The 27,393-nt window shown below is 44.4% G+C and overlaps 1 protein-coding gene across 2 annotated transcripts in view; it reads right to left on the bottom strand.

Annotated features, from left to right (window-relative positions):
• The window catches only part of LOC141271779 (uncharacterized), a 38,710-nt gene extending 25,056 nt beyond the window's left edge, over positions 1 to 13,654 (bottom strand). Inside the window, exons 1-7 of one of the 2 annotated variants that reach the window (XM_073681915.1) lie at positions 13,536 to 13,654; positions 13,337 to 13,450; positions 1,871 to 1,948; positions 1,269 to 1,390; positions 960 to 1,139; positions 753 to 876; positions 572 to 669 (exon numbers count right to left, since the gene is read on the bottom strand). In XM_073681915.1, the coding sequence (XP_073538016.1) occupies positions 572 to 669; positions 753 to 876; positions 960 to 1,139; positions 1,269 to 1,364 (498 nt within the window). In that variant the 5' untranslated portion in view covers positions 1,365 to 1,390; positions 1,871 to 1,948; positions 13,337 to 13,450; positions 13,536 to 13,654. The remainder of the gene's footprint in view (positions 1 to 571; positions 670 to 752; positions 877 to 959; positions 1,140 to 1,268; positions 1,391 to 1,870; positions 1,949 to 13,336; positions 13,451 to 13,535) is intronic. The other variant, XM_073681914.1, reaches the window with a different exon arrangement.
• Between the last annotated feature and the right edge of the window lie 13,739 nt (positions 13,655 to 27,393).

The raw sequence follows: 27,393 nt of genomic DNA on the forward strand, positions 1-27,393 counted from the left end.
ATTAAAAGTCCTTTAATCCAGAAAAACTGCTAATCCAACAAGCGGTTCATCGCAAGGCAAGAGTGAGCAGTGCGGGGAGAGGGGAAGAGAACAACCGCCATTTCGCCCTGTGTGGTACTTCTACAGGTCCAATTTTTCCAGATTAAAGGACTTTTAATTGCAACAGGATCAATGAGTTGCTGCCTTTCTATTTTCTTCTCATTTGCTTGAATATTTGTCGGCTTTTACACCACCGGGAAGTTCCTGTCACAGCTGAGCCAACCAGCCAGCCACAATACTATGGAGACTGGTGTCTATTAACCCCTTATTTAATATTCAGTTGACTTATCCTATTCTAAAATAAGAAAAAACTCTTAAACTTGAACACTGAAAACTGATCAATAGATGCTGCACTCTGGGATCACAGGTCTAATAGACATACAGGGAACCTCCAATTATAGTAGAGAAAGTGTCTCTAATAAAGTGGCCATTCAGTGTATAATACTTCTGGATAAAACAAGACTGAGCATGAGACCTTCACAGCCGTCTACACATCATAGGGAAGATCTCATGACACCTTCTGTCCATCTACCTGATGATCCTGAGGAACACTGGGATTTTCTTGATTACAGTCCTGTGGAAGAAGAGGACGGGGACATCTCTCTGGTGTTGTCCTCTTACTGGATAGATCTGGAGGAAACACATACAGGGACTGAATTCATTCTTTACATACAGATAATTATAGGCCATGTACATTTAGTCCTGTCTATTACCTGGTGATGTGAGGGGCTGAGGAACCTCCATCATGATGTCCTTGTACAGATCTTTGTGTCCTTCTAAATACTCCCACTCCTCCATGGAGAAATAGACGGCGACATCCTGACACCTTATAGGAATCTGACACATACAATGATACCATCATCCCCCCGATCCCTTCATAGCGTTACTGTATAATGTCCCAGCATTCCCAGCAGCGTCACCTCTCCAGTGAGCAGCTCAATCATCTTGTAGGTGAGTTCTAGGATCTTCTGGTCATGGATGTCCTCATGTATCAGGGGGTGAGGTGGAGGCTCCGTGATTGGGCTCAGGGGTCTTCCCCATCCCTCAGACACAGGGTCCTGACAGTGCTCACTAGAGGTCTTCTTCACTAGTGTGTAATCCTGGTTATGGAGAGACACATTAATAAATCTCACTACAGACATTTCCAGAGTCCTCACCTCTCCAGTTCTGTTCATCTGTTATTCCCATAGATAAGAATGATGTAATGTGACGTCATCAGAATCTCTCACCTCTCCAGTAAGCCGGAAGAGGATCTCTAGGGTGAGGTGTAATATCCTCTCCGCCATCTTGTCTCTGTCCATATCCATACTAGATTGGTAAATCATGAAAATTGGTCTGATATTGTAGGGACCTGAATATGAAGAAGATGAGGAAACTCATAAAGAATCCTGTGTAATAATACAATTACTGGAGATAATAAGATGTTAAATTCTCTCTTTTATTATGGACTTGATCACGAGTTGAATATCTTACAAAAGCAGCTCTTTTACGCAATCATAGGTTATGCTGGTCATTGCTTTGGACTCTTGTCTGGATTCCCCGGGAGTTACAGAGGTACAAAGACTGGTGGGGGAATCATTGGAATGGGAGTGGTGTGGAATCATTATTGTGAGTTTTAATATTTTTATGATTTTATGAAGCCTTACAGACAGAAATATCAAATATACATGGACAGCTTACCCCGTCAAGAACTTGTGAAAGAATTGGGTGACAAAATAACACTGCAGTGGCTGGGAACCAATGATCAGATAATTCCTAGGCTAAAGTTGGCCGAAACTCCAGTATCTTTGGATCAAATGAAGACTAATGTGCATTAAATTAGAATACTCACTTGGATTTGTATCAGAAGATGTTGAGGGAGAGAATTATCCGGCTGTGGGAATTTCATCAACCGGTCCTCTTGTTCTCTCTGGAGATAATCTCATAGAAGGTGTGATAAGGATTTCATAAATTCAATTTAAATACTAATTCCTATAATAGAAAATTAGGCTACAACAAAAAACCAGGAGAGTTCTGCTTTCTCATGACAGCATGATTCGGTGAGGCTACCCATTAACTACTAAGTAAATATAAAGAGCAAGAAGGATCAACAGGATCAGATCCAGGTCACTTCAATCTGGTTTTTGCCTTTTACCTAAATAAAAAGCAGACTGTGCTATATGTCTATACTCAACAGAAACAGAGTTTTCACTTGACAAGTTCTGATCGTTTAGGCTATGTTCACACATGTTGTGCTTTTCAGCTGCAGATTCTTCTGTAAATTTTCAGCTGTGTTTTGCAGTACCAGCAAATTATATGAGAAACAAGAATTCTCTGTTCACACATCATGTTTTTTTGTTGTTGCGTATTTTGTGCCTTGGTTGAATGTTTGGAAAATAGAGCCTGTCACTTCTTTCAGCGTTTTTTTCACCCATAGGAAGTAATGGGTGGTGAAAAAAAAAGCTTTAAAAAACGCATCTAAAACGCACCAAAATTTGCATCAGCGTTTTTGATGGCAAAATAGAATGGGGTTATTTTTTTCACAGAAACTTAAATAAATAAAGACAGTGAAAAAAACGCTGAATAAACGTACAAAAAGCGCAGCAATACCTGCGTTTTTGACACAACTGATTTCCTGCCATAGATCATTTTGCTGCAGATTTGTTGCGTAAAAAAAATCCAACATGTGTGAACATACCCTTTATCGGTATTTTAAAGTGAACACTGAAAGGTGCTTTCTGTTGAAAACAAATTATCACCTACCCATGCTGATAACTTACTGATCGGTGGTAGTCCGATCACTAGGATCGATTTGGCAAATCGGGGAATTTTTACCCCCAAGGGCCACCTTTATTATATAGTGGATGTATGACCGTTCCTCCATTCATTCTCTATCGGGTCGCTGAAAAAAGCTGACCGCAACACTCGGCAGCCGCATAGAGAGTGAATGGAGAGTGAATGGAGCGGTGGTCGAGCATGTGCACTGCTGCTCCATTCTTGCAGGGATAAAAGCTCCTTATTCTGCCGATCAGTGCGGATCCCAGTGGTCAGAACATCACCAATCTGGTGGACAGCTGAGAACTTGTTTTCACTGGACAACTCCTCTAATTTAGAGTGCGCCTTATTTCTGATTTTATATAAAAGTTGTCCCTGTCATGAAGGAGTAAGTTCTGTTCTGCCTGATCTGGTGCTGGAGTATGGAGTGAGCTCACGAGTAGTGTTGAGCGAATTTGTTCGGCATTTCAAATTCGGATTCGTGTTTGGGGTTCCGAATTGTTCGCGCCAAAAAAAATCGGCTCCGTCCATGAACATCCCTGATTTGCCACGCTGTCATGCAGATGTCATCTGCTTAGGAGCTGTGTTATACCGCCAGCATCTGCCTTTAACTGAAGTGATCGGGGCTTGCTGTTTAACCATTTAGATACTACTGTCGGTGACGAGATTACAGGTTGCTGCTAGGCTGCCATGGCATTCGGGATCGTGCTGAAAGTCCCCACGGCTGCCATCTTACTCCTTCTATGAAGCACAGCCTGTGCCTAGGATTCATAGAAACATGTCATTTTAACTCTATGCTTTGAAACAGTAGAACTGTTAAAAGAAGCAATCAAACGATCGCAGGTTCAAATCCCCTAAGGAAAGTAAAAAAACTAAATTTAAGAAATAAAAAAAGTTTTTAAAAATATATACATTTTTAAAAAAAAACATGAAAATTTGAAACAACTCTCCAGAATGAAAATAAACAACAAAAAATTTGGTATCATAGATAAAAGTCTGATCTTTTAAAATATAAGATTAACTAACTTTTTATGGTAAGAACTACAGTGAAAGAAAAAATACAAAATACCAGTACTTCTGTTTTTCAGTGGCGGCACCTCTTCCAAAAAATGCAATAAAAAGTGACCAAAAAGTTACATGTACCCCAAATTGGTATCAATTAAAACACCATGATCGGCACGGGAAAAAAATACAGCCCTTATACAGGTCCATTGTCATAAAAAAATAAAAAAAGTTAGGGATTTCTGAACACGGTAACACAAACCATTTGGTTAGATTTTTTTTTACAAAGTTGAATTTTTTTAACCACTAAAATAATTTTAAAAAACCTTACAAGATCGGTATCACCATAATTTTACTAACCTGAAGAATCATAGTGAAAGCTCATTTTTACCATACAAAGAATGGTATAAAAAGAAAACCCAAAACACTGTAACGCGGAGCGGGGGCGGTAGCTGCAGGGGAGGCACTCGTCTCCAGAGCTTTGGCGCATTACATGAAAGTGTGCGTCCTGGCTGGGTGTGTGGACTTGTGCTGTGAGATCCTTACGCCCGTGCAGGCTGCATGTGGCCGGTGATGTGCGCTCACCGGGATAAGATTTTCCACAGTTCAATAAGGGAGACCACCATTCAAAAATAAAGTCTTTACTGAACGGTAACTTGGTAAGGGTTATATACACTACAAAGGATAGAAGACACCAATCGTGTTGTGTGTATATTATGTCGTGCGTCTTTTATATATTGTGTAATATGAATTGTAATATATAGTGATATGGTTATGCATATTGTGTAGTAAAGTATAAAGTAGGATGTGATAATAGAAGGTGTTGTGTATAGGAAAGGTAATGTAGGATGTAGCATGACTGTTTCCTGTTAGTTAATTGGCTAGTTAGAAAGAGTTGGAAGTGCTATATGAGCACAGCTGCCTTAGGGGTGATCCAGAGTCAGAGGAGACTAAAGACGAGAGATAGTGAGATCCTGACGAAAAGTGACTGACGACACAGAGTGGCCTTCCAGAGATGGGTCCTTGGAGGCAGGGCTGGCTACAGGTTTTTCTGGACCCCTGGCGAAAGAGTCTCAGTGGGCCCCTTTAGCACACATGATGCACAGAAACCGCAGAGAAATATAGGTATAGTACAATGCAAAGATTTCACTTCTTACATTACATGAGTGATATCTATTGTAAATTCCAGAATAGCTCAGAAACCGGTGAATCGCTCCACACAGTATACTGGCCCCCATAAAATGCTCCATACAGAATACTGGCCCCCATATAACACTCCATACAGAATACTGGCCCCCATATAACGCTCCATACGGAATACTGGCCCGCATAAAACGCTTCGTTCAGGATACTGGCCCTCATATAACGCTCCGTACAGGATACTGGCCTCCATATAACGCTCCGTACAGGATACTGGTCCCCTTATAATGCTCCATACAGGATACTGGCCCCCATATAATGCTCCATGCAGGCTGTTCCCCCCACATAATGCCCTTTTCAGGCTGTTCCCCCCCTTATAATGCCCCATGCAGGATGTCACCCCCCCATATAATGCCCCATGCAGGATGTCACTCCCCCATATAATGCCCCAAGCAGGATATCACTTCTCTCCCCCATATATTGCCCCATGCAGGATGTCACCCCCCATATAATGCCCCATGCAGGATGCCAACCCTCATATAATGCCCCATGCAGGATGTCACTTCTCCCCCCATATAATGCCCTATGCAGGATGTCCTTCCCCCCCATATAATGCCCCATGCAGAATGTCCCTTCCCCCCCATATAATGCCCCATGCAGGATGTCACCCTCATATAATGCCCCATGCAGGATGTCACTCCCCCCCATATAATGCCCCATGCAGGATGTCCCTCCCCCATATAATGCCCCATGCAGGATGTCACCCCCCCATATAATGCCCCATGCAGGATGTCACCCCCCATATAATGCGCCATGCCTCCATAAATTAAAAAAAAAAAAATCAAATACTTACCTCACTTCTCCTCACCTGCTGATGCTGCTCCAGCGTCACCGGCGTCTTCCCGCTCTGCGCTGCCTGTGATGGCTCAGGGGAGGGCGCGGTGGAAAGACATCACCACACCCTCTGACCTGAGATGTCACAGGGAGCTCACAGCAGGAAGACAGCAGATCTGCGGCGGAGGCACGGGGAGAAGTAAGTATCCGTCTGCCGGGGCCCTAAGCAAGCGGGGATAAGGGTGGGCGCTGGCACCGCTCTCCTCCGGCCATAGCCCGGCAGGGTGCCCGACCACGAGTGGGCCCCCTGCCTGCTCAGGGCCCCAGCACTTGCCCGGGTGAACCGGGTGCTGACGCCGGCCCTGCTTGGAGGGGACACTGAGTCATGAACCGTAGAGCTTGTAACGCAGAAGGTAACAGGCCTAAACAGGACTGAGTATGTGGGACTAGTGGGGGTCCCGAGTGCAAGGATTCTAGGGCTGAGCAAGTAAGGAGAATAGCTGATCAAGACTAGCGTTAAAGCTGGGTTGTCGCGAAGTAGTGAGAAACAGTGTGCCTCACTAGCCCTGAAGTAAACTACAGACAAAGAATATTGTGTGGAAAATTCTTCATACTATAAAGGAAGCGTTCATAAGACCTTGTACCTGCAGAGGCAGGAACGCGATAGCACAGTCCACCACCCTTAACACAGAATTGCAAAATTGCATTTGTTTCACAATTTCATTGCGCTTTGAATTTTTTTTGTTTTACCATTTGTACTGCAGTACATTTATGGTAAAGTGGAACTACAAGTTGTCTTCCAAAAAAAACAAGCCCTCATACTCCCCTGTCAATGGAAAATAAAAAAAAGTTATAACTCTTGGAAGAAGTGGACATCATAGTTACAAAGTTGGCCGTCTAGTAAAAACCCATTAGCCTTTGTGGAGTTGGGTAAAGGACATCCTCTCAGAAGATTGTATCCCACAGACACTTGTAGGTAGTTTGACTACTACGCAAAGGCTGAGCTGGCCGAGAGTCTCCTGACCTATACTAAACACCCTTGCAGGCTGTTCCATACATCATGGTCCATATCTAGATCATGTTTCATTGACGTCTAAAGTCAACCTTATAAATTAAATGTCCTAAAATTGACTGGTTGTCTAATTCAATGTTAAATTTTCAGCTTAATAAAGATATGTGAATGCTCAGATAAAATGGCAGCTCTAAAGGCCTCCATAGCATTAGATAAAAATTGGCCAACAAACTATCATTTGTCAACAGTCCAAAATGCATTTCATACCTCATTAACGAATATTAGATTTTGCACAGCCAGTGATGCCACCAATGCTTATGATCAGCAGAAAAAATTCAAGCATGCCGATCCCTTGTTTTTGATGACAAGGAAAGTTCACCGGTTGGTCAAAGATTGAAATTGTTTGTTTCTCCGATACAGGAGACTAATGTTCGTTATGGCTGAAATCATCCACTTTGGCTGACTTGTATCCCGGCTTAGACTGGCATATGGGAGAACAGGGTAATCCCCAAGTGGCCCTACTCCCCCTATAAGGGCAGTAGTTGGCAGAATACACTTGATTTACTATGTACAGACAAAAGCAGCATCTCATCATTTATTTAACAAACAACCCATCTTACTATTATGTAAAAGCATAAATATATGTGAGAATGAGGGTCACAGAATATTATGTTACCGGTGGGCCCTTTCACTCTAGACAGACACTGCTTGTATCTACTGTAAATGGGCTCTGTTAGGTAGATAGAAATGAATATGTGACTTCCCATGGTCCAAGCAACTGATCAGAATATTTTATGAAATAGAGGCTGTCTAAAAGGCCCCCCATACACATGAGATAAATATGGACCCATCCAGCATCGGACTGGCCCACCAGGACACCGGACGATCCTCCGGTGGGCCCCGAGTCTTTGTTGGGCCCCCATGCTGGATATAGTGGGGGCCCTCCACCAGACTATCAGAGGATGCACGCTTCCATACAGCCACTGTCGTGATGGCCATCGGGAATGTCACTGCTGTGCACCATGCGCTGACGTCATCATGCGGCGCATAGCAGCAACGGTTCAAGGCCGTTGGCCAACCAAAGGCCACGCGTTTCAGGATGATGGCGGCCACCATGGACTTAGGTGCATCAGGGGAAAGCGGGGAGGAAACGGCTTGTGAGCAGAGAACGTGGCCCCGGGAGGGAGCAGCGGCCTGGCAGAGAAGAATGGGACCCGCTCGGTCGCGGAGGGGTGCTGTGTGGCAGCTTGGGGAGGCTGAAGCCTTGTCTCCTCACAAAGCAGGATTATGCTCTGCCAGGAGCCGGGCCTGAGGGCCTCTGCTGATTGTGGAGGGTCCTTGGGGCCACACAGCCAGTGTTCTCTGCGCCTCACTGCCCTGTGGGTGTAGTAAGGAGCTCTCCCGGCATTCGGGTTCTGCAGGGGCCCAGGGGGCCTACCCTGCTCTACACATAGAAGAGGGGCCTAGTCTGTGAGCCAAGAAGGTGGGGCCCTCAGGGGCCTGTAGGCCAGCGGGCATTGAATGTCACTGCTATGCATCGGGCACTGATGTCAGTGCTCAGCGTATAGCAGTGATGTCAAAAGGTCTTGGGGGCCCAAGATATGGGGGGGGGGTACATAGGGGCCCGGGATATGGGGGTGATACATAAGACCCCATGATATGGGGGGGATACAAATAGGCCCAGGATGGAGGATATTATTAATTAAAGTATGTACATTATTAGTTAATGGTGTCAAGTGGGGACATAATTACTGTAGGGGCCTATTAGGGGACATTACTGCTGTAATATAATTTACTTTTGAGGATACTGTTACTGTGCACGGCAGCACTATGTCGCTTTTTTTCTTCATTTGATATAGTGTAGAAATTGGGGAAAAAGTGGGAAGTGTGCTCTAGAAGCAATCAGTTATAGATAACTGTGTCTTATTTTTTGCAGAGACAAGTCCTTTCTGAAAGAACTGAAGGCGTCTGTGCCAGATGAAGAAGAAAAGCGAAGATGAAGAACTTCACCTAGAGACTTCACTGGTGAGTCAATGTATTACATGTACACTTATACTATACACTATATAGTATATACAGAGCTCCTGTGTACTGTATAATGTCACTGGTGATCACTGCATTACCTGTACACTGACACTATATACAGAGCTACTGTGTATAATGTCCGTGGTGATCCCTGTATTACCTGTACACTGACACTATATACAGAGCTACTGTGTATAATGTTAGTGGTGATCCCTGTATTACCTGTACACTGACGCTATATACAGAGCTCCTGTGTATAATGTCACTGGTCATCACTGTATTTCCTGTACACTGACACTATATACAGAGCTCCTGTGCATAATGTCCCTGGTCATCACTGTATTACCTGTACACTGACACTATATACAGAGCTACTGTGTATAATGTCAGTGGTGATCCCTGTATTACCTGTACACTGACACTATATACAGAGCTCCTGTGTATAATGTCACTGGTCATCACTGTATTACCTGTACACTGACACTATATACAAAGCTACTGTGTATAATGTTAGTGGTGATCCCTGTATTACCTGTACACTGACACTATATACAGAGCTCCTGTGTATAATGTCACTGGTCATCACTGTATTACCTCTACACTGACACTATATACAGAGCTCCTGTGCATAATGTCCCTGGTCATCACTGTATTACCTGTACACTGACACTATATACAGAGCTCTTGTGTATAATGTCACTTTTGAACACTGTATTGCCTGTACAATATACACTATTGTGAAGACCCGGGGTCTTCCATGGGCATAATGCTAGTCAGAAAACACAGGGTGAGGGTAAAACAGTTTGGCAATTATTTATTGAACCACCAAACGGACAATAAACACATAGAACAGTTCCAGCAAATACCCAAGATGGTGCAAAATTACATAGTTTCATCCTTTCGCTGGCCTGATGGGAATAGAGCAACTGCAACGTTGGGACTAATAGTGCAACTGCACCTTTGGGACTTCCGGGGCCAACTACCTCAACCAGTGGCCCCCCGCTTTTGGTGGGCCCCCACAGAGAGGAAGTAGCGGCAAACCCTAGAAAGCTGACAGTCCATCGAGGTACAAGGCCAGGCGACACGAGTGTCCCACCCTGGCTTCTCCGAGAGTTTCCATGGGGCCAGATGACCGGCTGGTCACAATCTGGCTTCTCTGAATGTCTCCATAGGTTCCAGGCGACCAGAGGGTTCCACCTGGCAACCCCAAACAACATATCCATAGGGCCAGGTGACCTCATTGTCCCTACATGGTTTCCCCAAATGTATCCATGAGTTATCTGATGGTCAATGTAGCAGATCTGTATCCTGCCAGTCAGGGCCATATACCCTTAGGCTGGAAACCTGTAGAATCCAAATCTGTGTCTCTCTGGATGGGGCCATGCTATCCATCTGCTGCCCTGAAGAATGTCTGATATTTAATTCCCTTTGTAAAGTCTGCCTGCTACAGAGGCCTTGTTCCTTAAATAGTTCACAATTGTTTTTTTCAAGCACACATCCACAGGTCAAGGATTAGGGAGGGTATTATTCCACAGGGCTCAGGTCTTATTGTTTGAACATTTAATCAATTTACATAGTTGGTATAGCATGGGGGCTCTTGTAAATCAACATCTAGCTGGCTTTAGTACAATATGCAATTAGCATATTAACAAACATTATTGTTTCCAGACTAAGAGAAGTCAACATTCAGGGTTATACACATAATAGTATGTCCTTCTTGACCAGCCACAGAAAAAGCGTACATTCACAAGTCAACACAATACTTTTTTTCTTGTCTTAACAAATCTAGATGTCTGGCTGATTAAGATTAGAAGATGTTTCGTCACAACTATATACATAGCCCCTGTGTATAATGTCACTGGTGATCACTGTATTATCTGTACACTACACTGTACACTATACAATCCTGTGTATAATGTCACTGATGGTAATAACAGTATTATTAGTATTGTGGTTTTTATTCAATGATCAGTATTGTAGTATTCGGTCACTATGTGTTGGTAATATGTGGTCTGGTCACGGTGTAGTGGTATTTGTCCCTTGTATGTGGTATTATATGTGGTAATATATGGTCTGGTCATGGTGTGGAAGCATTTGTTGTTTGTATGTGGTATTATTCGGTCACTATGTGGTCATAATGTGGTCTGGTCAAGGTACAGTGGTATTTGTCCCTTGTATATAGTTTTATTCGGTTACTATGTGGTGGTAATATGTGGTCTGGTCACGATGTGGCGTATTTGTCCCTGTATGTGGTATTATTCGATCACGTGGATAATATGTGGTCTGGTCATGGTGTGGCGGTATTTCTCCCTTGTATGTGGCATTATTATAACTTATTTTAACTAAAGTACTTAATTGTACATCACAGTTATGGTGGCACACAGTAGATGTGCTAGAGCCTCCTCTGTTTTACTGTTGATGCTCCACTATAATGGGGATAACGGCTAATAGATATTTGCATATAGCTATAGGGTGGGCCCCTAGGGTCAATTTCCCCTGTGGGCTCCAGACACCCCAGTCCGATCCTGGACCCATCACATAGTCAAATATATGTACCCCCAAAAAGTGGGACTAAAAGCACAACTAGTGCCATAAAAACTGGGGAAAAAATGATTTGATCTTGGATTTTGATGTGTCTTCATTAAGGTTCAAAAATAAGATAAGATCTTTATTTTAATTTTAAAACCTGTAAGCTCCACTGTAATAGGTCACCCAGATGTTACGGGATCTCGACTCGACCCTTCTACATGAAATAGACTGAAAAATGTCCCCAATATCTAACAAATGGCTTGAAACCTTTTCTGCCACCGATAGCTCTGCTCAAATATTTGCATATTGACTCCTGTATCCAGGTTGGAATTCCATGGTACAAAGGTGACCCAGAATTTGCTCCAATATAAATCACAGCAAAAAGTAAAACAAGCTGCAATACAGATCTGGCAAAATAAAGTTTTAGCTTCTGGAATTCTATGTATCCCAAACACTTCCATTACAGTGTACAGTTCAGACCACCAAAAAACAGACCATCATATATCCACCATGTCTTACAACCATCCCAGATACAGCGGGGAGGCAGCTGTGGGTATCATACTGTGTGTGGGGAGTATCATTGTGTGTGGGAGGCATTGTGGGGGCATCATACTGTGTATGTTGGGGGACTTTGGGTGCATCATACTGTGTGGGAGAAATATCATACTATGTATGGGTGAGACAGTGGGGGAATCATACTGTGTAAGGGGCATCATACTGTTTGTGGTGGGCTGTGGAGTCATCATACTATGTGTAGGGAGTGTCATAATGTTGGGTACCATTATGGGGGTATCATACTGTGTCTGTAGGGGGACTGTGAGGTATCATACTATGTGTGAGAAGTACTATACTGTGTGGGGGACTGTCGCGGCAACACACTGTGTGTTGGGGAATTTTGGGGGCATCATACTTTGTGGAGACCTGTAGGGACCTTATACTGTATGTGGGGGTCTGTGAGGGCATGTTTGTATGGGGGAAATGCGGAGGCATTCTGTTATGTGTGGGAGGCATCACACTGAATGTTGTGAAATGTGGGGGTATATTAGAATGGATGGACTGTAGAGACATCAGGATGTGTGTGAGTGCATCATACTGTGTCAGTGGGGGGGGACTGTGAGGGTATCATTTTGTGTGTGAGAAGTACCATATTGTTTGGTGGGGGACTGTTGGGTCATTATACCTTCTGGAGAGCTGTTTGTGTTTGTGTTGGTCACTGTGGGGACCTCATACCGTGTGTGGGGAGGCTATGAGGGGATGTTTGCATGGGGGAAATATGGGGGAGTTATACTATGTGTGGAGGGCATCATACTGTGTGTGTTGAACGGTGAGGTCATCTTAGAATGGGAACACTGTGGATAGAACTGGCTGTGTGTGTGGGGCATCATACTGTTTGAGGGGCATCATACGCATGGATCCTACTGTGTGAGGTCAGGGTTACCAACTTGCTTTTCAATTATTTCTGGAAAACTGAACTAAAAACCTCAGGCGACCTGAAGTATTTAAAGATGTACATCCCGTTCCTTTTTAGAAACCGTACCCCTGCATCACCACCTTAACATATTGCCCTTATGTCTCAAAAAAACTAAATTAAAGGGGTTATCTATAGCTAAAAAATAATCTGTCAGGAGCCTGTGAAAATTCCATTTTTCTCATCTGTTACATACTTGTCTCTCCAGTGCTGATAATATAGCAGCAGCGATGACGTGCCATCATTACAGCAATGGAAATATCAGAGCTGCAACTGTGAAAGTTAACAGATATATTATTTAACTGATGGACGGTCCCACAATGCAATAAATGCCCCCTCGTCCCCTCTAAGGTATGTGATCTTTGTACTCCCATAAAGTGCTGCCAAAGAATGAGCCACATTGAAGATCATTATTTATTCTATATACTGCAATACTGTGGTATATTCTCCAAGCGATCAGACATCTGCAGGTTCAAGTCCCTTAGGGGGACTAAAAAGATAAGAGTAAGAATAAAGGAGAAATATTGGCTTACCGTCACACTCCTGTCAGTTCAGTCTGAAGGGAAGGAGAAATGTCAACTGGTGTGAAGAAGATTATCTTCAGGTCAGTTCCCAGCTTAGTATTCCAGAAAGGGAAAAGTGGGATCCTAAGTAAAATAATGCGTCTTTAAAATACCAAAAAGGTTTGTTCAAAATGTGCTAGAAACATCCATTGTGTCACCCTGCACTCACTGTCAAGTTGTGACCTGACTGTAGCTGGTTGCACACATTAGATAACCAAGTATCAGCAGCACATGGAGTACGGTTCAGGAGAGGTGGCAAACAACTCAGGAGGGGGTGGCAGACAGATCAGGAGGTGGTGTCATACAGCTCAGGAGGGGGTGGCAGACAGATCAGGAGGTGGTGTCATACAGCTCAGGAGGGGGTGGCAGACAGATCAGGAGGTGGTGTCATACAGCTCAGGAGGGGGTGGCAGACAGATCAGGAGGTGGTGTCATACAACTTGGTCACACTATATAAATCCATGCAACCGGACCAAGTTAATAGTTAAAAAAAGAATAAAAATGGTAAAAAATAAAAAAAAACATTATACTCACCTTCTGATGGCCCCCGGTCTCCTCCGGTGCGTCCGGTCTCTTGTACGGCTCGCGGTGGTGTAAAAGGGCCTTCCATGATCTCATTTAGTCATGTGACAGGTCATGCAACCGCCGACGTCAGCAGTCGCTTGACCTGTTACATGACTAAATGACGTCATGGAAGGTCCTTTTACACCATCGCAAGCCGCCGGGGAGCCAGGACGCACCAGGAAGCACCGTACAGGAGACCGGGCGTCATCAGAAGGTGAGTATAATGTATATTTTTTATTTTAAATTCTATTTTTTAACAGGAACTATGTTACCCGGGTCTGGAGGAGAGTCTCCTCTTCTCCAGACCCGGGTACCATCCGCACATTTTGAATCGCTTAATATTCGCATGTGCACATGTAGTCATGCGGATATTAAGTGATTCAATGCAAGTCAATGGCGGCAATTACGCTGCGTGTCCGCAAAATTAATGGTCATGCTGCGTATTTTTCCGCAATGATAATCCGCAGCGGAAATTTACGCTGCATGTGCACAGCACATGCGGATTATCATTGGGGACCATGGGGCACGTATTACCAAGCGCTTTTTAAGCGTTTTCGCTGCGGAAATTCCGCGGCAAAATGCTTGAAAAACGCATAGTGGGCACGCAGCCTAACAGTAATACAAAAATGAAACTAATTAAAAAATTATAAACTGGTTTATTTGTAATTGTAATAGTGCCGTAATGTTACAAATGAATTACCATTTTTATTTGTGAGGCCTAGTTCCAGTAAGTTAGTGTAGTGTTGGTATGGGGAGTACAATTGGGAGAGAAAGGTTGAACTTGATGGACCTAGGTCTTTATTCAACCTACGTTACTATGTTACATTTGTCAACAACCAGAAAAGGGTCCTCTTGTGAATTACCGGAGAATTGGTACACAAATTTAAGCTTATATCCAGCTCTATGGTCAGGGCCGCCATCAGGGCATTACTGCACTTACTGGCGTATGGGGCCAGGTGAGCAGAGGGGCCCCGACTGGGCCTCTCCTCTGCTCACCGGGCCCCAGCGATCTGAACTTCCTTCCTCGCACGCAGGCAATAGTTAACAGTCGCCAGCCAATCACAGGCTGGCAGCTGCCTCACGTCAGTGCACACATCGCTGGCGTATGATGTCACTGCCGGCCTGTGACTGGTTGGCGTCCGCACCTCGGATGAGGAGAGTCACCGCTGGAGCGGTGGCAAGGAACGAAGGAACCATGGGGGCAGGATGATGAGACACATGGAGGCAGGATGATGATGAGGCACATGGGGGCAGGATGATGATGAGACACATGGGAGCAGGATGATGACGAGGCACATGCGGGCAGGATGATGAAGAGACACATGGGGGCAGGATAATGATGAGGCACATGGGGGCAAAATGGTGATGAGGCACATGGGGACAGGATGATGATGAGGCACATGGGGCAGGATGGTGATGAGGCACATGGGGGCAGGATGGTGATGAGGCACATGGGGGCAGGATGGTGATGAGACACGTGGGGCAGAATGGTGATGAGACACATGGGGGCAGGCTGGTGGTGATGAGACACATGGGGGCAGGCTGGTGGTGATGAAACACGGGGCAGGCTAGTGGTGATGAGACACATGGGGGCAGGCTGGTGGTGATGAGACGCGTGGGGGCAGGCTGGTGGTGATGAGACGCGGGTTAGGCTGGTGTTGATGAGACACATAGGGCAGGATGGTGATGATGAGACACATGGGGGCAGGCTGGTGGTGATGAGACACGTGGGGGCAGGATGTATTTTATCTTTGAGGAAACTGGTTTCAGTGAGGGGGGTCCTGTTACTGTGCAGGGCGGCACTATGTCACTTTTTTTCTTTATCTGGTGTAGTGTAAAAGTTGGGGAAAAATTGGGGACTGTGCTCTGGAAACTGCTCTGGATAACTGTGTTATTTTCTGCAGACGAGACCTGGCTGGAAGAAGTGATGGTCTGTGCTGGATGAAGGAGAAAAGCGAAGATGAAGGACTTCAACTAGAGACGTCACTGGTGAGCCAGTGTGTTATTTGTATACTGACACTATACACTATACACTATATACAGAGCTCCTGTATATGATGTCACTGGTGAGTCGGTGTGTTACCCGTACACTGACACTATACACTACATACTATATACAGAGGTTCTGTGTATAATGTCACTGGTGAGTCCCTGTATTACCTGTACATTGACACTATATACAGAGCTCCTATGTATAATGTCACTGGTGAGTCCCTGTATTACCTGTAAGCTTACACTATACACTGTATACTATATTCAGAGCTCCTGTGTGTAATGGCACTTATGGTAATATTAGTATTGTGTTTTTTTATTAATGCTCAGTATTGTAGTATTCAGTCACTATGTGATGGTAATATGTCGTTTGGCTATGTTGTGGCGGTATTTGTTCCTTGTATGTGGTATTATTAGTCATTTTTAAAAAATGTATCTGACACATTCCCATAAAGAAAAATATATCAAAAAGAATATTGGGTAATATAAGAAATGTTTAATAGGTTAGAGTAGAGTGGTGGCAGCCCTGTCTATGGTAATGGTTACTATACCCTCCCTTTGATTAACGTATGCCTTTTCACGACAAGTCTGATTATTTTTAATGCTTCCAACACCATTTGACCTGGGGTTCACACATACGTTTTGGATACATAAAAGGATATACAGTACAGACCAAACGTTTGGACACACCTTCTCATTTAAAGATTTTTTCTGTATTTTCATGACTATGAAAATTGTACATTCACACTGAAGGCATCAAAACTATGAATTAACACATGTGGAATTATATACTTAACAAAAAAGTGTGAAACAACTGAAAATATGTCTTATATTCTAGGTTCTTCAAAGTAGCCACCTTTTGCTTTGATGACTGCTTTGCACACTCTTGGCATTCTCTTGATGAGCTTCAAGAGGTAGTCACCGGAAATAGTCTTCACTTCACAGGTGTTCCCTGTCAGGTTTAATAAGTGGGATTTCTTGCCTTATAAATGGGGTTGGGACCATCAGTTGTGTTGTGCAGAAGTCTGGTGGATACACAGCTGATAGTCCTACTGAATAGACTGTTAGAATTTGTATTATGGCAAGAAAAAAGCAGCTAAGTAAAGAAAAATGAGTGGCCATCATTACTTTAAGAAATGAAGGTCAGTCAGTTCGAAAAATTGGGAAAACTTTGAAAGTGTCCCCAAGTGCAGTTGCAAAAACCATCAAGCGCTACAAAGAAACTGGCTCACATGAGGACCGCCCCAGGAAAGGAAGACCAAGAGTCACCTCTGCTTCTGAGGATAAGTTTATCCGAGTCACCAGCCTCAGAAATCGCAAGTTAACAGCAGCTCAGATTAGAGACCAGGTCAATGCCACACAGAGTTCTAGCAGCAGACACATCTCTACAACAACTGTTAAGAGAAGACTTTGTGCAGCAGGCCTTCATGGTAAAATAGCTGCTAGGAAACCATTGCTAAGGACAGGCAACAAGCAGAAGAAACTTGTTTGGGCTAAAGAACACAAGGAATGGACATTAGACCAGTGGAAATCTGTGATTTGGTCTGATGAGTCCAAATTTGAGATCTTTGGTTCCAACCACCTTGTCTTTGTGGGACGCAGAAAAGGTGAACGGATGGACTCTACATGCCTGGTTCCCACCGTGAAGCATGGAGGAGGAGGTGTGATGGTGTGGGGGTGCTTTGCTGGTGACACTGTTGGGGATTTATTCAAAATTGAAGGCATAATAGAACCAGCATGGCTACCACAGCATCTTGCAGCGGCATGCTATTCCATTGAGTTTGCATTTAGTTGGACCATCATTTATTTTTCAACAGGACAATAACCCCAAACACACCTTCAGGGTGTGTAAAGGCTATTTGACCAAGAGGGAGAGTGATGGGGTGCTACGCCAGATGACCTGGCCTCGACAGTCACCAGACCTGAACCCAATCGAGATGGTTTGGGGTGAGCTGGACCACAGAGTGAAGGCAAAAGGGCCAACAAGTGTTAAGCATCTCTGCGTAACAATTTCACTGGTGGGATCAATTAATGAATTACCCTGACTGTGTTTTCTTCTCACCCGTTCTTTTGAGTACTACAGTACTTATGGGATACCCTGTCTGTCGTACATTCCTCTTTACGCACATTGTGGAGCAAGATATGTGATACAGCAATATCAATGCTACAGACGTATACGGATTTATTGGACATATTTGGTCTTGATCTCCTCTGTTATCATTATTTGTGGTCATTGTTACACACTTTACCTAGGGTATACATGAGATATTATTAAGGGGAGTTGTCGAGGAGCGGGGGTGCCACATTGCATCCAAGCTAGGGTGCCAACCTTCGCAGCAAGGAAGGAATAACCTTTTAGGGCATCAATAGGGTAATCCATACTCTCTATTTACCTTTCTTCCATAAGCTCCCCTTAGTTTTTCTGTGTTTTTAATTTGCTTGATAAGTATATATTTCTCTGCTTTTTTGACTATTTTTTAATGATTCAATAAATGTTATGTTTTAATGGGTATTCTATTTAATAAGCCATATTTGTTAACACGCAACTTAGTGAACACAACGTGAATCCAATTGGCTCTTCCTTCTAACTTCACATAAGTGGATGTGGTCAGCAGAACTTGGTATGGACCGTCGTATCTGGGCTCCAGCGATTTCCTCAAGTGTCTTTTTACCATAACCATATATCTAGGGTTTAGATCATGAGTCCCTTCTAGACTGTTTGGGTCCGGAGTGGAAGAAAAGACCTGCTTGTGCAGAGATGTTAGCTTATTGTTTAAACTTTGCACATAACAGAACAAATCATCATACTTGAAGGTAAGAACCTGAGGAAAATACAATCCTGTATTCTCTGTTCTCCTGAAGAGTATCTCAAAGAGTGTCAATCCTGTCTTTTTATTCGGGGTGTGTCTTACAGAAAGCAAGGAAAGTGGTATGCACTCTGTCCAGGGCTTCCCTGTCTCTACCATTGCTTTCTGTATCTTCAGTTTCAAACTACCATTCAGCAACTCCACCTTACCACTGCTCTGTGCGTGGTAATTGGCGTCGAAGGCTTGCTCTACCACTAAGGAGGTCAGTATCTCTTGTAGGACCTCTGCAGTGAAGTAGTTACCCTTATCACTCTCTATCACCTCAAGAATCCCATATCTTTCAGACACCTATGCCAGGACTTTCTTAGCAGTATTTTTCACAGTAGCCTTGGTTACAAGATATGCCGCCCTCTACCCATCCTGAAAACAGGTAAATGCAAGCTAACACGTATTCATAAGTACCTACTTTAGGTAACTGCATGTAGTCTATTTGTAGCCTTTGGAATGGGTACTGACTTTTGGGTGTGCTCTTCTTAGTTTTTACTACTTGGCCTACATTGTGTTGAGCGCACACCAGGCTTGACTGGACATATTTTGCTACCAAGGTGCCAAATCCAGGGGCTACCCAGGATGTCTTTACCTGATTGCGCATAGCAGTTTTGTAAACGTAGGTTGGTTCATGCACCAGCGCAGCCATCTGGGGATACAACATCTCAGGGAGGCAAGCTTTTCCCTCCTTTTGCCATAGCCCATCTACCCTGAACTCTGCTCCCAGGTCTGACCACTTTTTCCTATCTTCCTCCTCAGATTCTGACTGAAATTTGAGAAGAAGCCTAAGACTTATCGGGACTGTTGACTCTGGTTGAGCTGTTTGAGAGGTCTGGGCTATTAGTGCATTACCCTTGGCCTGTGACATTTTGGCAGATGTATGGGCCTTCACTTTGATAATGGCCACCTTGCAAGGTTTCATCAGTGCTTCCATCAGTTTCATAACTGCCTGCATTTTTAATGAGTTTTTCCATTGCTGTGAGGAAAGATCTAGCCTTCTACATGAGTCCATAGTAATGTGCTATGCCGAACCCGAATCTGCTGTCTGTATGAATGTTAGCAGTGTGATCAGTAACTAGTGTGCAACCTTCAGCTAGGGCATTCAACTCTGCTTCCTGTGCTGACATGTGTGCTGGAAGTGGCCTTGCTTATATGCCTGTGTGATCCATAGTGATTGCATAACCTGTATGGAAAGTCCCATCTATGACATATCTGGAACGGTCCACAAAAAATTCAAAGTCATGGCCAGCTGGTCCTCTGGGCTCCATGGACAGTATTCAGTCACCCTAACCTCCCTTGTGTCGCCCTTACCCCACACCAGTTTGGGTATTTCATAAGAGGTCGAAGTCTCACCCTTCACATCTCTGTCATCTGCCGGCTGTCCTGTCTGATCCAGGGCCGTCATTTTTGTAGCAGTGGGTGAAGAAACGTCTAGTCCACGCTGTGGGGAATCTATTTTTAAGACATGAGAATTAGTGTACAGTGGGTATATGTGGGCAGTACTTCCAGTATTTGTCGGGTATACACCTTTTGCCGTCTTATGTCGGGAAACACCACAGGCAGAGCAAGCATCTCTGCAGTTTGGGTTCTGTAGTCCACAGTTCCAACGGTCCATTGAACAAAGGAGGCACCTGGGGAGCAGGGCTGGCAACAAGGCTACTTGGAGTGGCAGTCAGATAAATTTTTTGGGGGTCATATACATGATAACAATACCTATTGCCCGTCCGAACTTCTTTGTAACCACCCCTGTTCACATCCTTTAAAACTTTCAACCAACTCTGGGTGATGCCCTTCAAACAGCGATCTTTAAACCAACCACCATTATTGTGTATAACTCCTTCCCATTTAACATCATTTAGAACACCACTCGAAGGCGTTCCTTATTTTCATCCCCATCTTCTTCCTTCTGCAGGTTGTTTTCCCATCTTACTTTTTTCTTTACTTCTTCTGAAAACAATTGTATAGTGCTCTTATTCCAGAATTTCAAAGCAAGGCAGCTGCAGGGCTATGGCCTCCTCTCTCTCCCTTTCTCATCCTACCTAGGAATTTTAACTCTTTAATTTTGTGTGGCTCAACAGGGATCAGCAGGGACTTCTAACCTTTGCTTCTAACCTTTGCTCACAACCAATGCAGAATTTCTATGGGAATCCAATCCTTCAGCTCAGCTATTCTTTTACGTATTCTATAGACCAACCACAAACCAATACATGCTAGTGCAGTGAATAACAACACAGACTCAAACAGTGATCGATTTCCTGGGAGAACAGAGTCATTTATTCACACATCAAATTAGATAGATAGATGGGCGCTTGTGTGGAAGTCAGATAGTGTAGATAAGTCCCGTGTACCTGTGAAATCGATGTTGCAGCACATTTTTTTTTCTTGTGAAATTACTGAGATTCTGACAGAAAGAGCAGGGCCCATGACAATAAACTGTGTTGTGCATCGGTTGTATTGTGCTCCATGCACGAGTATGTCTTCAATCCATTTTTTCATCTGCTAATGTGATAAAGCTAGCAAGCCCTTGCAGCTCATCTTTTAATTTTTGGGGGGTTGAAATTGAACTGTATGCAGACTCTGCAGAGCTTCTCAGTGCAGAGCACAAAAAAAATATTTTTACATTTGCTAATGTGATAGTGCAAGCTATAGCAGCCCACTTTGTCATTTTTTTGGTGGGTGAAATTCAGCTGTATGTGACGCGCCCCCTGGGCCATATTCTTTAGGGGAATACCCGGAGCCGGATCAGATGGGGGTTGTAGTCTTCCGAGTGGCTGTGACCCGGTCCGTGCCCAGGGTGTCAAACTCAGTTGTATGTGGCAGTCCTACAGATGTTATTAAGTTCTTAATGTCGACTACGCCACCCGTTGTATTGCGGTCACTATGTCCGCCGCTGCAGCAGGGTCCGCTGAGGCTGATGGTGTTGGTGCAGCTTTTGATGGTATAACCCCCAACGGGTGGGGTATAGCCTCAGGGGGTCAGGTGCAGAGGATGGGGGTTGTGGTGGTGCAGCGTAGATGTAAAATGAAGACAGAGTCGGGTTGTGCAGTTTAGGGTATTTACTCACTGCTGATGTTCCGGTCACTCCAGCTTCAAGTGACCACCCGAGCCGTGCTGCGTCCACCAGGTCCTGGATCCAGCCAACCCCCAAGCAAGTCCGGAGCGTGACCCTGAGCTCTCCTTCTGTCCTTTCCTCTGGCCGTCCCCACTAGTGATCCACCTAGGTCCAGCTCCCTCGGGCCTTCTGTTGGGAGACCCTTGGCCTTGGGTTCCCTGACCCTCCACGTGGTCTGCCTTCGGGGTGGATGTGGTGGGTGGCCGTGGCAGACGCTGCCCACGGCCTCCGGTCTCTGGCTAGGGTGTGCTTTTGCCCCCACCAGTTTGGGCTCCGGTACCCAATTGCCGACTCTTCACCCGGGGATTGAATTTGAGTTCTTAGAGTCCTTTCTTTTTACCCCCTCTGGGTCTCTCTTTCTTCTCCTCTCTCACTCTGGCTCAGGCCGCTCTGCTCCTCTGCTCTCCTCACTGACTCTGACAGACTGACCCTGATCTTTGATGGTGCCCACCTTAAATACTCCCTCTATGTGTGAGCTCAGGTGACCAGCACCCAATGAGCTCCTATCTTTACCCAGGCTGCTCCCCCTATCTGCCCCTACACTACTTGGGATGTACCACCCCCCTCCCACTCCAGCCAGGAACAGACTCGGTCGTACCTGCACATTTCTAAGTGGGAGTACCGTTGGTCTGTTCCCCGGAAATGGGATGTGTGTAGTGCATGCAGCCTACCGAGCCCAGTTCCACACTCCATCCTTACCCGGGAGTGGAATATCACACCTCTGGGTTGAGGTGCAATACCCCTGTAGCAGCCGAATCCTCAGGGTGCTACATATGCACAGTAAAAAAAATATATATTTTTTCTCTTGCTAGCCAGAGTCCACCAAAGATTGTTTTGTGTCGCAAACGTGATACACTCTGCTAAAAGCCACCTACTATTTTAGTAGCGTTGAAGTTTAGCTGTTTTCAGAGTAAAAAAAAGATTTTTTTCTCTTGCTAGGCAGAGTCCAAAAAATATTTTTTAGCGTGACAAACGTGATACACTCTGCTATAAGCCATCTACTACGTTAGTGGCAGTGAACTTCAGCTGTTTTCAGAGTAAAAAAAAATATTTTTACTGTTTTTTGCCGGAGTCCACCAAAGATTTTTTTGTGCCTCAAACGTGATACACTCTGCTAAAAGCCATCTACTATTTTAGTGGCGTTGAAGTTCAGCTGCTTTCAGAGTAAAAAAATAGATTTTTTCTCTTGCTAGGCAGAGTCCAAAAAATTATTTTTTCTGTCGCAAACGTCTTACGCTCTGCTATAAGCCACCTAGTCCTTTAGTGGCAGTGAAATTCAGCTGTATGCAGAGTAAAAAAAATCTATTTTTTGCTGTTCCTAATGTGATACAGCAGGGGATATCTCAGTTTGAAATAGTTTGGAGAATATCTCGTATGTTATATAGACCTCATCAACACTAAAAAATACTTTCTTCAGTTAGTAACGTTATACAGCAGGGGACATCTCAGTTTGAAATAGTTTGGAAAATATCTTGTATGTTATATAGGCCTCATCCACAGTTCCACACCAAAAAAAATACTTTCTTCTGTTAGTAACGTTATACAGCAAGTCATTTCTTACCTTGTCATTTAGTGCCGCTGAAATTCAGGTGTGTGCAGAGCTGTTGCAGCGGAAAAAATCTTATTTTGTTTTGTTTTTTTGAGTGGGAAAAAGAGAGGTCGCGGTGGAAGGGGGAATAGGCTTGGTGTTCAAGGTATACGTGGGGTAGGTGGTAATGTTAGTGAAAGTGCTAGTGAACTAACACTGTCATGTTCTATCCGAAGACAACTGACAACTTCTGTTAGCGGATGGGCTACTCCACTCCCTTTCTTTGGCAGCCACACAGCGATATGCCTTGTTGATAAGAGCTAGAAAGAGCAGGTGCTCCAGTGCATGGCAAGCACTGCTTCCACTGCCCTCTCCTCTTCTTCCTCCACCTCAACATCACACACAGAACAGTCCACAGAGGTGGCACCCCAATTACCCTTGCTTCTCCCCGCATAACAACTGTCCAAGTGCCCAACTGACTGTAGCGAACCACAGATGGACGAGTCTGTAGAACTGTTCACCCATTCTATACTGTGAAGACCCGGGGTCTTCCGTGGGCTTAACACTACTCAGACAACACAGGGTGAGGAAAAAAGAAGCAAGACAAAAATATATCTCATACCCTACCATAATTATATATAAATGTAAAGCAAAGTTGCATAATAAATATAGGGTACTTAGTGAACTATTTTTGATCAAAAAAAGTATACAAGCCGTCCCACCAGCGGCAAGGTGACCCTAAATTGGGACGGTACCTATACTGCCTATATTAAAAACCTTACTGTATATCAAAGTTGAAATAATGCATATAAAAGGGTAGACAAATAGGACCGGGTCCCAACTCCAGACCACCTAGGCCCGTGGTAAGCTACATATATACCAATCAGCTCAACAAAGGGCATGCCACACCCTTAAATTGCACAGAATGCAAACAAGTCAAAAAACCAGACAATGTGAACTGAGGTCTAAGATGGCAGACATACAAGAAACAGAGGCATGTTCACACTAGCAAAAAAGAAGCAAGACAAAAATATATCTCATACCCTACCATAATTATATATAAATGTAAAGCAAAGTTGCATAATAAATATAGGGTACTTAGTGAACTATTTTTGATCAAAAAAAGTATACAAGCCGTCCCACCAGCGGCAAGGTGACCCTAAATTGGGACGGTACCTATACTGCCTATATTAAAAACCTTACTGTATATCAAAGTTGAAATAATGCATATAAAAGGGTAGACAAATAGGACCGGGTCCCAACTCCAGACCACCTAGGCCCGTGGTAAGCTACATATATACCAATCAGCTCAACAAAGGGCATGCCACACCCTTAAATTGCACAGAATGCAAACAAGTCAAAAAACCAGACAATGTGAACTGAGGTCTAAGATGGCAGACATACAAGAAACAGAGGCATGTTCACACTAGCAAAAAAGAAGCAAGACAAAAATATATCTCATACCCTACCATAATTATATATAAATGTAAAGCAAAGTTGCATAATAAATATAGGGTACTTAGTGAACTATTTTTGATCAAAAAAAGTATACAAGCCGTCCCACCAGCGGCAAGGTGACCCTAAATTGGGACGGTACCTATACTGCCTATATTAAAAACCTTACTGTATATCAAAGTTGAAATAATGCATATAAAAGGGTAGACAAATAGGACCGGGTCCCAACTCCAGACCACCTAGGCCCGTGGTAAGCTACATATATACCAATCAGCTCAACAAAGGGCATGCCACACCCTTAAATTGCACAGAATGCAAACAAGTCAAAAAACCAGACAATGTGAACTGAGGTCTAAGATGGCAGACATACAAGAAACAGAGGCATGTTCACACTAGCAAAAAAGAAGCAAGACAAAAATATATCTCATACCCTACCATAATTATATATAAATGTAAAGCAAAGTTGCATAATAAATATAGGGTACTTAGTGAACTATTTTTTTACATTTATATATAATTATGGTAGGGTATGAGATATATTTTTGTCTTGCTTCTTTTTTGCTAGTGTGAACATGCCTCTGTTTCTTGTATGTCTGCCATCTTAGACCTCAGTTCACATTGTCTGGTTTTTTAACACAGGGTGAGGGTAAAACAGCATGGCAGTACTTTTTTGAACCACAAAGCGAACAATAAACACACAAAACAGTCCCAGCAAATACCCAAGATGGTACAACATTACACAGTCTCACCCTTCCTTCTCTGCCCATGTGGGATAGAACAGGTGCGACTGTGGAGATTTCCAGGGCCGACTACCTCAACCAATGGCCCCCCGCTTCTGGCGGGCTCCCACAGAGGGGAGGTAGCGGCAAGCTTAGGAAGCTAGCAGTCCATCGAGGTACAAGGCCAGGAGACCTAAGGGTCCAAATCTGGCCTCTCCAAGATTTTGCATGGGGCCAGGCGACTGGTGGGGCCCTCCTAGCAACTCCAAATGTCTCCATGGGATCTAGGTGACCGGTGGGTCCCTCCTAGCAACCCCAAAACAACATATCCATGGGGCCAGGTGACTTCTTTGTCCTCTCCTGGACTCCCCAAAAGTATCCATGGTCTCTCTGATGGTTAATGGAGCAGATCCGAATCTTTTCAGTCAGGGACGGTACCCTTAGACTAGGATCATGTAGAATACATATCTGTGTCTGTTTGGATGCCATGCAATCCATCTACTTTCCTGAAGGCTGTCTCTCATTCTCCTTGTAAAGTCTTTCTGAATATCTGTCTCAAGACTCTCTGCTACAGAAAAAACGTGTCCATTCTGCTTCTCTGGGCTCAGCTTCCTGAATGGCAGAACTGCTCTCACCCTCCCCAAAGCTAAGTGTGCCTTAGTAGAGGTATCTTTATCAGGTCGACCTCATCACCTGGGTCTACATGTAAGACTCCCTGTGGTGAAGGCTCTGCCGGACCTTCTTTAAAGACTTACACAATGGGCCTAGACGATTTCTGAACAATGGTTAGAGGCCCCTGAGATTAATGAGATTAGTGGAATGCTGGACACTTTACAAGTTAAATTAGTGTACATAAACTGAGGAGCAAGCAGAACATTAATAGCACACAGCCAGCAATCTCTAATAAAACACAATAAGGTATTTCACTTGAATTAACAAATCTAATCGTCTGGCTATTTAAGATTTTATGCTGTATCGTAACATATACCATGGGCATCAGAAGTGTACTCCAAACATTCACAGAGTCAAGAAGAGGAGGAAAGCATCTGCACCGATGCCCCAAACTTTTTTAGGCTGGATTCGGGGCTGGACGGGTTAGAGTCTTAGCCGGTTCCTGACCCTCGTCAGCAGACGTTAACCATCGGGGAGGGAGGTGATCCTGATGAGACTCAGATACCTGAGGGTCATGAGAACTGTACTGTGCTGTTAGGGCAACAAAAGGAGAAGGGTAACTCTTAGGGTGTGGATTGGGATAACACATTGCATGATAACGAGTTTGAATATCCTACTTGGTGTGAACCCTGAGCCACGCAGCCAAGTAGCTCATCTGAGCAGTTGGTGGAGGAAGACAAAAAGGTTACTTTTTGCCCTACGGCGCAGACACAAAGTGATGCAAGTGACGCGCCCCTGGGCCTGTGTCGCGCAGCGTTGCGCACGCGGGAGCTTACCCGGAGCCGGATCTGTTGAGGGTTGTAGTCCCGTGGCGGTGATCCGGTCCGTGCCCAGGGAGTCAGACTAAGTGGCGCTGTATCAGCGGTAGATATTGGACGACTACGCCACCCGTTGAGTACAGCTAAGGAGCTGCTGCTGCAGGGCAGACCGCTGAGGCCGGTGGTAGGATTGTGCAGCGTGATAGTATAACCCCCAACGGGAGGGGTATGGCCTCAGGGCAGCCGACGTGGATGATGGGGGTAGCAGGAACCACTCGGAGACGGTACGGTGTAGTTCAGGGTCTTTACTGGTGACAAAGATAGACCCTCCCGGAGTACTGGCTAGCGATTGGGGCCTGGTCAGTCCTTGAG

This window comes from Phyllobates terribilis, unplaced genomic scaffold (assembly GCF_046119375.1).
Source record: "Phyllobates terribilis strain yellow unplaced genomic scaffold, ASM4611937v1 Scaffold_5__5_contigs__length_657084704, whole genome shotgun sequence".
Classification (NCBI taxonomy): Eukaryota; Metazoa; Chordata; class Amphibia; order Anura; family Dendrobatidae; genus Phyllobates; species Phyllobates terribilis.